This window comes from Octopus bimaculoides, chromosome 4, assembly GCF_001194135.2.
Source record: "Octopus bimaculoides isolate UCB-OBI-ISO-001 chromosome 4, ASM119413v2, whole genome shotgun sequence".
Lineage (NCBI taxonomy): Eukaryota > Metazoa > Mollusca > Cephalopoda > Octopoda > Octopodidae > Octopus > Octopus bimaculoides.
In genome coordinates, this window is record NC_068984.1 from 18,396,404 (window position 1) to 18,411,998 (window position 15,595).

The 15,595-nt window shown below is 35.5% G+C and overlaps 1 protein-coding gene across 1 annotated transcript in view; it reads left to right on the forward strand.

Moving 5' to 3' along the window:
* Window positions 1-15,595, forward strand: part of LOC106881370 (kinesin-like protein KIF13A) — a 696,895-nt gene that overhangs the window by 476,713 nt on the left and 204,587 nt on the right. The window contains 1 exon segment of the mRNA XM_052966922.1: window positions 14,020-14,154. Within this exon segment, the coding sequence (XP_052822882.1) occupies window positions 14,020-14,154 (135 nt within the window).

The window sequence follows — 15,595 nt, forward strand, 5'->3', positions numbered from 1 at the left end:
ATATATATATATATATATATATATATATATATATATATAATAGTTGCGGCTGTATAATTGTTTATGTCTTGTAAAGTAAAAACCTCCTGACAAATTTATTGTATGTCATGTAAGCATAGAATTCATGCATTCATAGAAATTATTATGAATGTTTAAAATTTTCTGAAAAAAATTCAACTTGGCAGAAGATTTAGTGAATGAATATGTTCCATAACCTAATATCTGTTTACATTCAAAATGTTGTATATGGAAATTCCATCGATGCAACACAACATCCTGTATAATTTTGATCATATTTGTATATACAAAATGCAACATGTGTGTGTGTGTGTGTGCTATAGTGCTTAATAATGTAATGCATAGCTACAGCTATGCATGTTTAGAAAATTACTGAAAAATAATACATTGACTCTGTCAAAAATGCCACTGTATATTTTGAAACTAATGTTGGTTATGGCTATTATATTATGCAATCTTGACCTGTGTGACTATAGTTTTATGTGTGTGTGTGTGGATAGAAACATAAAAGCTTTGATATGCTTAGAAAGGTTGGAAGAAAGGGTGCAACAAAAGAAGAAAAGTATTAAAATGCAAGGAGACTAGCTAGACTCGAGATGTACTTAGCATGGGAGAGGTTTGTATATGTTGTGAGATATTCTAGATTGCTTGGCAGTGGAGGAGAGAGAATAGAGATGTTGTCAAGGAGAAGTGTGTAATGAAATGATAATGGCACTCATGTGCTTACTGATGCTGAAAAAGAAAAGGTATGGAGATGCCGCTATGAGAGGCTGTTAAATGTGGAGAATGCATATGAGTGAGAGTCTGCTCCCAGGTAGACTCAACAGAGGAACCAACCATCCAAGTTGACAGCATTATGGTAGATGAAGTGATTAAGGATACAATGGCTTGAATAGCAGTTTGTCTGTCAATCACTGATTTGATTAAAGTATCTGACAAAGTAGGGTTTGTCTTAGTCATCCAAATAGCCAATTGGGTAATACATGAAAGTATCATACCTGATGATTGCATAGAAACATCATCATACAAGAGATGTATTATTGGAGTGGAAATTGCAGAGATAGGAAGCTGTTGGATCAGGTTATGAAACTTTTAGGGAAAGAGCTATTACACAATCTCCTAATATAAAAATGGGCGTAGTGTTTTTATATATTTGAATGTATGTATATATTTGTCAAGAATCATGCCGGACATGGACGAGGAGAGAAAATAGTAATCCAGTGAAGGAGAAGTAGTGAGAGTAATAGCCCTGACTGAGAGGGAGTGAGAGAAAGGAAGGGGTGAAAAAAAATCAGCATTTCAACTCTGTGTGAGTATATGTGAGTGCATGTACAAGGGAAGAATATGAATGTTCTGTGCATGATTATTATGTACCTTATTTTGTACCTTATTTATGTATAAAATACTATAATTAACCATCATTATTGACGGCACATGGTCACACACACACAGATTATATATATATATATATATATACATAAGAAGACCTGGCAAGCCACGTGAGATCATGGCTTATGCCAGTGTAGCATAACCGGCCCATTTAAGAGCACCCTTCAATTATTGGGCAATGAACTGTGCTTGCAAAGACCTGTTGAGTCAAGTGAAGTCATGGTCATGACCGATGTGACTAGCACCTGTGCCGGTGGCATGTAAAAAGCACCATTTGAGTGTGGTCGATGCCAGTACCGCCTGACTGGCCCTCATGCCGGTGGCATGTAAAAACACTCACTAAGGAAGGGCATCCAGCTGTAGAAACCTTGCCAGATCAGATTGGAGCCTGGTGCAGCCTCCTGGCTTGCCAGTCCTTAGTCAAACTGACCAACCCATGCCAGCATGGAAAGCAGACATTAAACGGTGATGATGATGATACAATGGGCTTTTTTCGGTTTTCATCTACAAAATTCACTCACAAGGCTTTGGTTGGCCCAAGGATATATTAGAAGGCACGTTCCCAAGGTAACACACAGGGGGAATTTTCCCAGAACCATGTGGTTGGGAAGCAAACTACTTACTACACAGCCACACCTGCACCTATACACATACACACACATATACACACACACATTGTTCCTCTTAATCCACCATGAAGTTGACTGTATACATTCTTCTCTGGTTGGAAACTGACTGATGTGAATGGCCAACAGAAAGTGCTAATCAAACAAACACACATGTGAGACCCGTATATGACTCACATAAATTAACATGTATTAGTATCAACGCTCTTCCTACGTGAAGTTCTATTGAACACTTTTTCATGTTTTCATACATACATATTTAATGTGCGTGTGTGTTTGAGTATATTTAATGTGTGTATATATAATTTCAGTTTTTTATTCATTTTCTTTTGTCCATTATTAAGAATGGGCAAATGTGAGTGATTTGATATTCAGATAAGCATCTAATTGAATATACCAACTATTGTCATGTATATTTTGCATAATATAAAAGTGGTTTATTCACATTCTTTTGCTTACTTTGTGTGTGTGTGTGTGTGTGTGTGTTAAATGCAAGAATTGCTAAATTATACAAAGAGGCTCTCTGAAATAAACTTATATTCTTATTTTCTATGCTTTATATTTCACTGAAAGTCATAATGTTTGCTGCATTGTAATTTTTGAGATTACTACTCTCGTGTGTGTGTGTGTGGCTTTATGAAGTTTCTTTGCAAGTGTGTGCGCCAGGTTCAATGTAACTGTGCAATAGCTTCAGTTCTTGTCTTCTACCATACCCTTCAAAAGAACAACGTACTATCACTGGAATTTGGCCATTAGACACTGTGTAGAAAGCGGTGAGCTGGCAGAAGCGGTAGCATTTCGGGCGAAATGCTTAGCGGTGGTATTTCGTCTACCATTACGTTCTGAGTTCAAATTCCACCGAGGTCGACTTTGCCTTTCATCCTTTCGGGGTCGATAAATTAAGTACCAGTTATGCACTGGGGTCGATGTAATCAACTTAATCCCTTTGTCTGTCCTTGTTTGTCCCCTCTATGTTTAACCCCTTGTGGGCAATAAAGAAATAAGACACTGTGTAGAAGGCTGCTCTGTGTGTGTGTGTGTGTGTTATACATATTTTGCAGACAATTTGCACTACTGGACGTTCTCCCCTCCATCAGCTAGCAATTGGATGAATACACACACACACACACACACACACACACACACACACACACACACACACACACACACACACATATATATACTTACATATGTGTGTGATGTTGGCAGTATCAATCCTTCTAATAAGGCTGATAAGCATTAATGCTGTCAAGGAATGCCTGGCTTATTTTGCCCTGCACTCTATCATTGATGCAGCCACTGCAGTAAGCTGGGTCCAGTTGTAACAGCTCCAAAATATGCTGGTTTTCCATGGTTTACACTTCCGTAATAATTGTGTTTATCTTCTTGGCATTACTGCTGTTGTCTTGTCTTTGTGCAGCATACTAGGATGCTCAGGCCTTAGTTATACTACCAACCATTCTCTGCCAAAAGTGGTTTACCTATTGCCAAAACAAACTTCATCAATACATAGCCACCATATCAGTGACAATCAGCAGTTTACTCCACCCCTCACTCCTACCATCTGATATTAGCCAGGGATAGATTAGAGCAGGGGTTTATTGACTGGGATCCATATGGCCCTTGGAGGTCTGTACAAGAATTTCTTGTTAAATCTATCTGCAATGAACTGCTTATACCTCTTCAGTACACAAAATATCTTTATTTTTTTTATATACTTCCTAATAATATTTAATTAGAATAATATAGTAGGATTTTTTTTTTTATATGCATCAAATGGCTATGGGGGTCCAATAGAGTAACATAGGAATCAAAGAGTCCATAGACGAGAAATGGTAGGGAGTATGGAACCCTTTCATAGACCTTTTCCAAATTGATGACCGCTAGGTATAGTGACTCTCTCTTAGCTAAGTGTTTCTCCTGTAGTTGTCTCCCTCTAAAGAAGGCAGTATTAGTTTCTCTTCCTAATCAAATGACCTATAACTCTTTCATAACATGATCTGATCCATCAACTTGATGCTTCCATACTTCCCCCCCCCCACACCTCTCTAGTGAATCTCCTTTGCCCTTAATGCAATTGACATGATGCTACTATGCTTGTCATCGAATATGAAATTTCCTTTTAGTATCTGATTGACAGTTCAAGTAACTATTACATGACCTATCTCACCAGATATTCTCAACATCTCAGCAACTTTACCCAACATTCCAGCTGCCTCCTCTACCTTCGTATTCCTAATTACACTTGTGTTCATAACACTGCCAACTTCTGTGACTAGTCCTTCTGTTAGGTTCACTAGATCCACACACACTCCCTCTCTCTCTCATGTATTCTCCTCATTCACCAATCTCTCCAAATAGCCCTTTTTCTCTTTAATGTCAGTAAGTACATATGCTGCCTTCATTCCCTACTACCCAACAACATCTCAATTGCCTCTGCTTCATTACCTTGCAGTTCTGAAGAACTACTACATTTCATTTATTATCATCATTTTTCCATTCTTGCTTATATTGGATGAGTCTTCTCCTGTACAGCCTCACATCTTCACTAGGATTGTGTGTGTGAGTCTGCCTCTGTGCTTAACTGAAAGCTTCGGGTTTCTTGTCCCCAAATCAAATTGTCATATTTTGTCCAAGGATCGGAGAGGTAGAACCATGAGTTTGGAAATCTGTAGTGCCAACTTCAATTCATATAATATTCCACCAATTGTATCAAATGCTCATTTTTACCTTCTTCATTACTCTATCCTCTCTCTCTCTCACACACACACAACACACACACACACACACACACACACACACACACACATACACATACACTTACATGACTGGCTTCCAAACCATTTTTCATCTACTATATTTCACTCACAAAGTATTAGATAAGCTGAGCCTACCGTAAAAGACACTTGCCCATAGTGCCATGCAGTGGGATCAACCCCAGAGCCAAATGGTTGTGAAGTGAACATCTTAACCACACAACCATTCCTGACAGATCTGTCTCATTCTATGATCCCAATTCTAATTTGATGTCAGGAACAGATACTAGACCTGGGTTTCTTGTTTAACCCCAGGCTTGTCTTGGTTAAGCAGACTTGCAGCCATAGATGCTCCAGTTGTATGTGTGTCATTTATTGAACTTTATTGCCATTACTCTGTTTTTAAGATTGTAGGGTGTGATTTAGGGGAATTTGGCTGTTGTTTCTAGTAAACTGAGTGGCAAATTAAAGGCTCCTTTTGCTGGTTTGTCTAGGATCAATGGCTCCTAAATCTGTCATTATTCATTATTGTTTGTAGTCCTTATTAGTCATTATGAGCACCTCAGTACACTTCTTGTCTTGCATTATAACGAATTCCTTAACGAATCTTGTAACTTGACCTCTTAATCAAGACAAAGTACATTATATTTCATTAAGGAATAGCTTTAAAATTTTATCAATAAATATTTAAGATTGATTGCTATGGAAGTTTGGATACAACTTAAAACATACAAAAATTTGTTGTGAATAAATCGACAAAAATATCAAAACTAGGAAAGCCTAAGATTATTGGTTGTTTATTTGGTTGTTGTATAAAAAGAAATTTCTAGGAACTAAAATCATTATTGATCTGTATGCTAAATTAATTTGATTGATAATGATCTTCGGTGATGGTTATAGCATTCTGAAATTCTGCCACTCAAAATTTCTCTTCTCCACTACAACTAATGTATTGTAACTGTTGTAGTGTTTGTTGTTGAAATTTTGTTCAATTTTAATGAGAGGAAATTTAATTCCTGTGCATATCTTAAGGTTTCTTTTGAATTTAATTATTGTAAAAATCTACATTTCCTTTCATTTCTCTTTTTATATATATAAAAAAAAAAATAAACAAGAATTTAGCATATCAATAATGTTGAGAAATTCTATGCATAAAATATTTTTCTCTGAAGACCTATTAAAGACCTTAACTTTTTCTCATATATATATATATATATATATATATATATATATATAAAGATATGCACTCACACACATACATGCATATATATACTTTCACCACCAGCGCTGCAGAGTTAAGTAGTGTATCGAAGTTGTGGCGTTTATAAAAGACTTAACTGCATTAATAATGTTGGTTAGCACAAATTGAAATCTTTCTAGCATTCATACACACGGATGCAAAATATGCATACACACAACTCATTTACAAATATAAATACAACCATTTAGCTGCATTATATGCTACTCTTAAAAGCAATGCATTTTTCTCTCCTGCATAATTGCTGCCATACTTATTCACCGCTTTCCTTGTTGAAGCTCTAAATTCTTATCAGTTTAAGAATTCGTTTATGCACTGCGTTACCCTTGCATATCGTGTTTTATAAAATAATAGAAAACGGTTTTCTGAAATAGTTAAGCTGATGGGAGATAACTCTAAATATTTTTGGAAGAGTTATCTTCCTTTTATTGATGAAATCTTTTGGCAGTTTTATGATCGTATACTTTGCTTTATGTGTTTGTTCAAGTTCTGGCATTAGAAGGAAGTGAACAAGAATGTAGTTAATTGTGTTCCCATAAGCTAGTCTCAGTGAAATAAATTATAGATTTTATGTTTTTCGTTTGTATCGAACGGTAGAAGTAGTTAAAAAAACGTTGAATGCAGAAATGAAACAACATTATGAGGTGGACGGACTGTCAAGGTGGAAAAAAAAACAGGATGGAGATAGTTATATTTTATTACTATAATATTTTCTTTATTAATAAGTTGAAAGCTGCAACCCATTGTTGGTCATCTTTGATAGAAAATTAAATTCAGGCAAGTATGTCAGATCATAATAAACATCATACAAGCAATGCAAGCTGTAGCCATAATTCTACCAGGACAGACAATATAAGCTTCAGACAAGCCACTTAAGTGAGCCTCTTCATGGTCACACTGGCTGCTAGAAATAGTAGCCAAATTGCTCACAAATTGCACTCTACTGTGAAAGTCACATTAAATAATGCAGTCTTGGACACAATGTTTAAAAGTTGGTGGAGTGATTATGATTAGACAACTTTTGATCATAGGCCTGTTTGAGAGCTGACCTGTGGTTATAAACAGCAATAACAACATTGCTTCAGACTCAAAAACTTAGGCCCAATGCAATCATTTTTCTTGCATGACTCTTTAACAACTTACTAAACACAAATATTATGCCTCTCAGATGGAGACACAACAACAATACATATATTTAAGCCACATGGAATATAGGTACTTCATGCAGACATGTGTCATCATTGCTAAAACACTTGATAAAAGTCATGCAATACTTCCTTTCCTCATGAACAACATCCCTAACACACCACATCAACACTGATCACTGATTCAAAAACAAACAAACCACCTTAATCATGTTACATAACATTTAACATCACTGAAGGTGCCAACGAAAAGAAACTCCTATTTTCACACAGTATCTCTTGGCTTGACCAAGATATTTGACATTATCGACATAAACATATGCTTTTCACCCAAAACCATATGGACAACAAATTTGGCCAACACAATCACCAGAAACTACATCAGAGATTGCAAGACATCCACAATTTGAAGAGAGTTTCTAAAACACTACATACAAAGCACAAGTCTTACACAAAGAGAACCCTCTTGAATTCATATGTCAAACATATGAATTCAAGAGGGTAAAGATAACATCATAGTCTCTACCTTTCACAAGAACCTTCATACAAAGCAATGTAATAGATTCAGCCTCACCTAAGACATTATATAACTGGATGCTTGAAGACAACCTCACTTCCAACAAAGATAAAACAGCTTCGAACCATTTCACAGCAGATCTGGTTAAATATTTGTGATCGTTGATTGAATCTGATGCTGAATATTCTCCTCCATTTATTGGTTGTTTTAATGATTGTGCATCCTAGCTCCAGTCATGGATATGGAAATATTTGGGTTGGGAAAGGCCTGTTATTACTCAGCATGGATCTCTCTCTCTCTCTCTCTCTCTCTCTTTCTCTCTCTCTCTCTCTCTCTCTCTCTCTCTCTCTCTCTCTCTCTCTCTCTCTCTTTCTCTCTCTCTCTCTCTCTGTCTCTCTCTCTCTCTCTCTGCTTCTAGGTATTTTTCTCTCCATTAGTGTGGCTCCAAAACTGAGTGGTGTATTAATGGTGTCTCAAACTCTTAAAGGGTGATTGTTACACCTCTTCAAATTATTCTTCACTTGGTCTTTGAATTTTGGGGTTTTCACTTTTCTTGAGGAAGGCCTCCCACTAGACATCGGTCATGAAGTAACTGGTCTTTGAACATCCTACAAGAAAAACATGAGGCAAACATAGTCACCACATGTCTGAGTAATCTCAATTGGTGCCTCTATAGTTGATAGTTGTGAATTCACTGTTACTGGTGAATCTATGTGATTTCACACATGAAAATCCAGTCGGATTTCTATGTGTGTTATCCTACCTCACTAGGTTCCTGAAACTTGAAAGGATCTTTCAGAGGCAATGGATGTTAAAGGACTCCAGTGCCTGTATTAGCTGTGTGTGGATTCTATATTTTTACATGCATACTGGAGAATAGAAACAAAGTGCACAGTTGATGACAACTTTGGTATGGAGGCTGATGTGGTTATTTAGAAAAACTGTTTTTTGAGCCTTGATCGTTTAGAATCTCCTCATTTAGTGTAAAATTGTTGAAAACAGTGCTTCCTAGGTTTGAGAATTGTGTGCGAGCCAATAGTTGCTTCCTGTTGTTTAAATATAAAGCTACATACAGATTTGTCTCCCTTGTTTTTGTGGCTGGTGATAATGTTATCTTGCCAATGTTGGGGAATAGACTCTTGGTCCTACACTTCTGTGATATGCCCCTGGTTGAATATAACCAGACTCACAACTTAGCAATCACACCCTCCCTAAGACAGAACATCAACAGTATTGGATCTTAAACTGAACACAGCAAAAAACCCATTCCATCTAAATGGGGCCAACAAAAGAAATACTTCTCATTGCAATAAAAGACTTACATCAAAATATGTGCCTACTGTTTGGTCTCCAGTCATTTCACATTTGATTTTTAACATATTATAAACATATTATGTTTAACATATTTAACATGGACTCCTGTCAATGGTCCACAGCATCAGTTGTCAAGCGATGTTGGGGGGACAAACACAGACACACAAACATATACACACACATATATACATATATACGACAGGCTTCTTTCAGTTTCCAAATCCACTCACAAGGCTTTGGTCGGCCTGAGGCTATAGTTGAAGACACTTGCCCAAGGTGCCACGCAGTGGGACTGAATCCGGACCCATGTGGTTGGTAAGCAAGCTACTTACCACACAGCCACTCCTACGCCTATATATATATAATATCCATAGATTAAAGACATTGCCAAATATATCCCCAATGGTTGTTATATATTTTGATAACATAATAGGTTAAATAGGATGATGTCTATATTACAATATTACAATAGCCAAAATATGCCATGCATGTGTAGTAATATTACAATCAGGAAATTAGCTTATCTCATTCTTTCTCATGGAACCCCTAGGAACCTTTTGTGGAACCCTAGGGTTCCAGGGAGTCCCGGTTGAGAAAAAACGCTGGTTTACATTAATTAATGTCAACTTTCCTTTAAAATAACAAGGTATATTTTGAAGATTCGGTTGTTGTTTTTGCATGTCAGCCAACAGTACAAAGGTTCTTTTGCTGGTTACGTTAGTAGTGCTAACAGCAGGAATTTTATATCACTAGCTTTTTCAGTAGTCTCTCTCTCTCTCTCCCTCCCACCCCCTCTCTGTTTTTTCTCCCTCTTTCTCTTTATTTCTCTCTCTCTCTTTCTCGTATTCAATTCTGAAGAGGCCAAAAAATGAGCTTTCATTTTATAGCCCTACTAATCCTTTCATAATTACTGCAGGTCAAGACACGTAAAAAAGGAGAGTAGTTTCCTTGTAATCAATAAATATAACAAATACCCGGCATCTCTTCAATCTTTGGCATTATTCCTGCTGTACTTACAGTAGTGCAGACCGCAACCACTTAATTCGCCACACACACACTCACCTCACTTTTCCATGTTGAAATCCAGTTAGTTAAAAGTGTTATAGAATATTGATGAAGTAAATCATCGATTATGTCCCTTACATCTTCTAACTGCGAAGTGGGTGTTCTTGGGAAAATAAAATTCTTGGTATGTTATTTTTGATTTGGAGATAACAGAATTCAACAACTTGCTAATTAATGTATTAGGTTTTAATTTAATTTTTTTCTATGTAAATAGCTATAGATATCCCTACAGTTTTTTTTTTTTAATGAACCACATTTTTTTAACATATTTTAACAGGAAGAAAAGATAGATTAAACTTTTAAAGTGTAAAAGATTCAATTACTGAGAAAAAAAGAACCCCCGTAACTACCTCACCAAGGAAACAAAGAAAAAGTTAAAAAAGAGGAGGGAGCATTAAGTAGCGGAATATGGTGGGGAGAGAGTAAAGGGTTGTACATCCCAGAAGAAATGGTTTGTTCAACTGCCCCTTACAGATGTGATTGCAAAGGCATTGCCACAGAGAATGGCCAGCAACACTCACTGTAACAGCCACCTCCACCTCACATGACTCATTTTTCAGGTGGGCTGCAGTGACTGAAGATGCAGTACAGGTTTATCAATATACAGTAAAGATACCAGGGTGCCTTATCATATTATGTGATGAAAGCAAAGTCTGTCATCTGATATGATTTTGTGTTCTAAGATGTAAGCTAGCTGGCATAACTCACTTGTTTTCATTTCTGCAATCTACAATATCTCCCATTATTCCAAGAAAATACTAAATCATTATTTTCTCAGGCTGCATATTTTGTTTGTATATTTAATTTCAATACTTTCAGCTTAATGACTTTTACAATATCTTTTGTATATAAGTGATACATAATCCTCTAGTTCATCTCGGAATGCTATAACTTTGAATAAGAGTTGACTCAAACCATAACAACTTGTCCAATCTATGCCAGCTTAGAAAAAAACATTATCATAATTCTACCCCCCTCACTTTCAACTGTTATTATACTACAGATATTACAAAGACAAGCTGTATTAATAATAGTTTTTTTCTTATAAATACACTATTGTCCATATGTTAATAAAACAACAATGTATTATGCATAGAAGAAAATCTAAGAACTAGCCTTAATTTCAATAACGTTCATGTGGACAAAATTAAAAAAACATGTAAAAATAATTAATCACCGTCATCGTTGTTGTTGTCTTTCCTTTAAAAATTCATGCAATCATGTGTAGACACATCTACAATACATCATTTTTATATGTTTCAGTCTGTTATAATTTCTACAATATTATATTACTAAATCCTTGGCCTGCTTCTGTCTTGGATAACAAATTACACTTTTCTGTCCAAAATGCACCAGCCATTTGCAATACATTCGTCCTCATTTATCACAGAGGTTTAGTTTCAAACAGAACACAATGATTAATAAATCAGTGATATTGAATCATCTCTATGCACTTTGTAAATGGAATGAATGGTAGATTCATCAATATCAAATGGCCCAAAGCTTCTACAGTCAAGTATTTTCATGGTTATCTCTACTTTTTCCTCTAGCAAACACACTCATCTGCATTGTTTTTTAGGATCAGGGTCCTTTCTATTTATTCTGTTCATTGGTTCCATGTTGATGGGTATGAGTTTGTAAATCCATATGAAAAATATGCAGCCTCACAGCTTGGTCAAGTAAATGCAAGTTATAGTCAGTACATTCAGACTAGCTGAGCATTGTGAATGCTGGCTGGGGCATATCTTTGCACTACAAGCAGAATCTTCGACTCATTGCCTACTTGCATTAATCACAGATCAATCTGCAATAAGCATAACATGGTTTGCAACTGAGCATACCATGTTACCTTGGATCAGTGATAAAAGAATCAGTTATGAGCAAGACTACATGTACATGTTTATTCCAGACTAGGTAGCTTCTCATACACACAATCATCTAAAGACCTTCCTGCCAATTTAATTTCTCAATTTATATACTTCAAATTAAACATTAAAAACATGGTATCCTCTACCTCTTTAATCATTTAGGAGACTCGTCTTTCACTATTCATGTTTCATTATATGCATTATCACATTTCATGTAGCCAAACTTTGTTGTGTGGAGAGAACCTTTATATAACTTTTAGAAATAAATGCAGTTCTTTGAACTTATTCCAACTGTATCAACCCACACTTGCTATACTGTTTCTAGCTCAGCTTCCAGCTGTCATTTTGTCTCCTAACCAACAGAACCTTTCTACCCACAATAAACCAGTTTTCACTAGTACCAAGGATGGGTAAAGACCCAGAAACCATGATCTACTGGTCTTGTCAAGCTGGAGAGGGGTGATTCGCACCCTTACTCACATTATATCAGACACTGGTTGTGTGTTCTTAACCAGCTGGAAAAGATGTTTTCCTGAGGTTAAAATGTCATAACGTAGCTCTGTATAGAACTGCCATGTTATAGTGACAAAAATATTACTGTCTTGTATTGTTACTACTTATATCTCATTTAGAGAAGTACCCATAGTTCTTCTGAATTCTTCCAAGCTTCCCCAAACCAGCAAGTTTAATACAGTTACAATGCATTTTTTGTCAGCTGAGTGGACTGCAACAATGTGAAATAAAGTGTCTTGCTAAAGGACACAGTGTGCTACCAGGAATTGAGTCGATGACCTTATGATAGTGAACCAAATACCCTAACCACTAAGCCATCTGCCTTCACAGCTAGCCCACTACTATTAAATAGCTAGACTGCTATTGTTTCACTCACATATTTTGGTGCTGATGAAAAATATTTCATATTGCTTAGTGTTTTCAGACAATTTTAGCTCTTCTCTGCAATCCTGTTTCAACTTGCTACAGCTTTATAGCTTGGAAATATTCAAGACTAGACTTCTCTTGTAGAATGTCATTAGCAATAAGCTGTCTTTCTAATTACTGATTTCACTTCAGATAATTAACTTCCACTATAAGTACTCTCATGAGTTTTAGTTGACAGGTGTATTGATGCCATCTGGTTAATTTCTTTTATTCTCATTGATCTACCTGCAGTTTTGTTCAGTGAATATTCCAATTGATGTTTTCATCAGTGTAAACAACTTTCGTTGCTGTAATAATTGTTGTTGTTATCGTTAAATACTTTCTGTTTGGTAATCTGTTCTTTCATACAGTATTCACATTAAAAGTATATGGAGTATTTCAAATCTCGAAATGAGGTTTTTTTTAGTCGGCGATGATAGTAAAGTACCCATGACACCAAAGAATTAAATGTTTCTCAATAATACTAATTGTAACTTTACTAAATTATGATTAGTGTGTTGGCCTCGTTTTTCTCACCAAATCTATGTAAATGCTGTAATCTTTTTGCTATTATCCATTTTATACACTGTTACTGTTGGGAGGGAATAAAAAGAATTTTTTTTAAAAAGTGAAGATGTGGCTCTTAGAAAATTTGTAGTTCGTGTGATGATGTAGTCATTGCCTGGAAACCATAATTATCTCAACCATCTCGTTATTCTAGTGGCAGCAAATTAGTTTGATTTGTAATACATCAAAGATCTTCTAGTCCAAAGACTTTATCAAAAGTTATCGTAACTTCCTGTTTGAAGATGAGTTCAGTCAGATTTTAATAGTCCTCTAGCATAAAAGAATCTTTACATTTTAATTTGAATGCAAGATGTGGAACAGAATTTGTTAATGTTGACTAATACAAATTCATGGCCAAAAGGTGACACTCTATAGATTGAATGTGGTATACATTGGTTCTGATAAATTCCCTTTTGAACAGCACTTCAAAGGTACTTTTTGTTGTGTGTGTGTGTATACACGTATATGTATCATGTTTATACAATGTTAAGTATTTTCGTTTAAAATCATTCTAGGTTTACATATTTTTGAATTACCTTTGTAAATCTAATTTTCTATTTTATTTATTTTCTTTCTAGGAAAGACACAAGGCTTTGGAAAATATGGGAATATCTGTCCAGACTTCTGGAATCAAAGTTGAACAGAGCCGTTTTTATTTAGTCAACCTAAATGCTGATCCTTCTCTCAATGAACTTTTGGTCTATTACTTAAAAGTAAGTGAATATTTTCTGATTGTATTTAAGATTTATCTTGAATGCCAGATTTGTTGACAAGCTCAAATTGCTCTTGTATTTCAGTTCTCGGTGTTATACTATGTATTATATTGATTCCGCTGAAGGCAGTGAACTGAATTCTGTCTTAAACAGTGCTTTACCAATCCTCTTTGTGCTTTCTCTCCGGAGAGTCATTAAAAGAAGAACTTCTCACAATTCTATTTCTTAAACTTTATATCATAACTCCGCTACAGGTTCCTAGTTCTCTACTTACGAGGACAAGAATGACAAGGGATTCTGCCTCAACTCAGCTGAATAAATATCACAAGGGCTTTTTGCTTATTGAATTTCTTGCTAAATAACATAAATATGTGTATGTGTACACACACACACACATATATATGCATACACACACGTGCACACACACACACACACACACACACACACACATGCATAGTATTGGTAAAGTAAAGAAAATGTATTTGGGATATTATGCTTTATAAAATATACATGCATTTCAGCAAGTTATTACCTAACTTGTTGAAAATATTTTACCGTCTTAGTTCCTCCTCTTCAGTGTTTAGCAAGAAATACATATCATATATATTTATATACACATGCTTATATGACAAGCTTCCATATAGATTCCATTTACCAAATTCCATTCACAAGTTATTGATGGAGTTGAAGCTATAGTAGAAAACACTTTGACATAAGTGCTGTGCAGAGAAATCAACCAGAGAGCACAAGATTCTAAAGAGAAATTCTTAATCACACAACTTTACTTTCAGCCACGTAGTGAAACAAATATTTCAGAAGCCTTATACTTAAGAAACTAATCATTTTCAATTTATTTCTTGGTATTTCAATTCCACTTAATGAGATTATTCAAAAGCAATAAAAATTAACCATACTTTATTAATAATAATTTCTCAACGTCTTTAAGCCTTTTTTCCCCCCTTTTAAATTTCTACTCATGATTATGTTGGTGTTAATTACATCTACATGGATTTTAGAAAACCCTACATAAATATCAGCTTTTTCACATAATTGCAGTTGTAAATTTGAAATAGATATATTTCAGATTTCAAGCAGTTAATTATATTTGAAGCAAACTAGGTAGCTTCTGCTCTACAGTTGTTAATTTAATATTTTCACTGAACACTATAGGATACCCAAACACCATTTCTAACTTATTATGTACGTTTCACAGCTCACTTTTTTACTTGTTTCAGTCATTTTTTTGACTGTGGCCATGGTGGAGCACTGCCTTTAGTTGAACAAATTGACCCCAGGATTTATTCTTTGTAAGCCTAGTACTTGTTCTATCGGTTTCTCTTTTGCTGAACTGCTAAACACACCAACACTGGTTGTCAAGCTATGGTGGGGTGGACAAACACAGATACACAAATACATACACACACATATATATATGTATGTG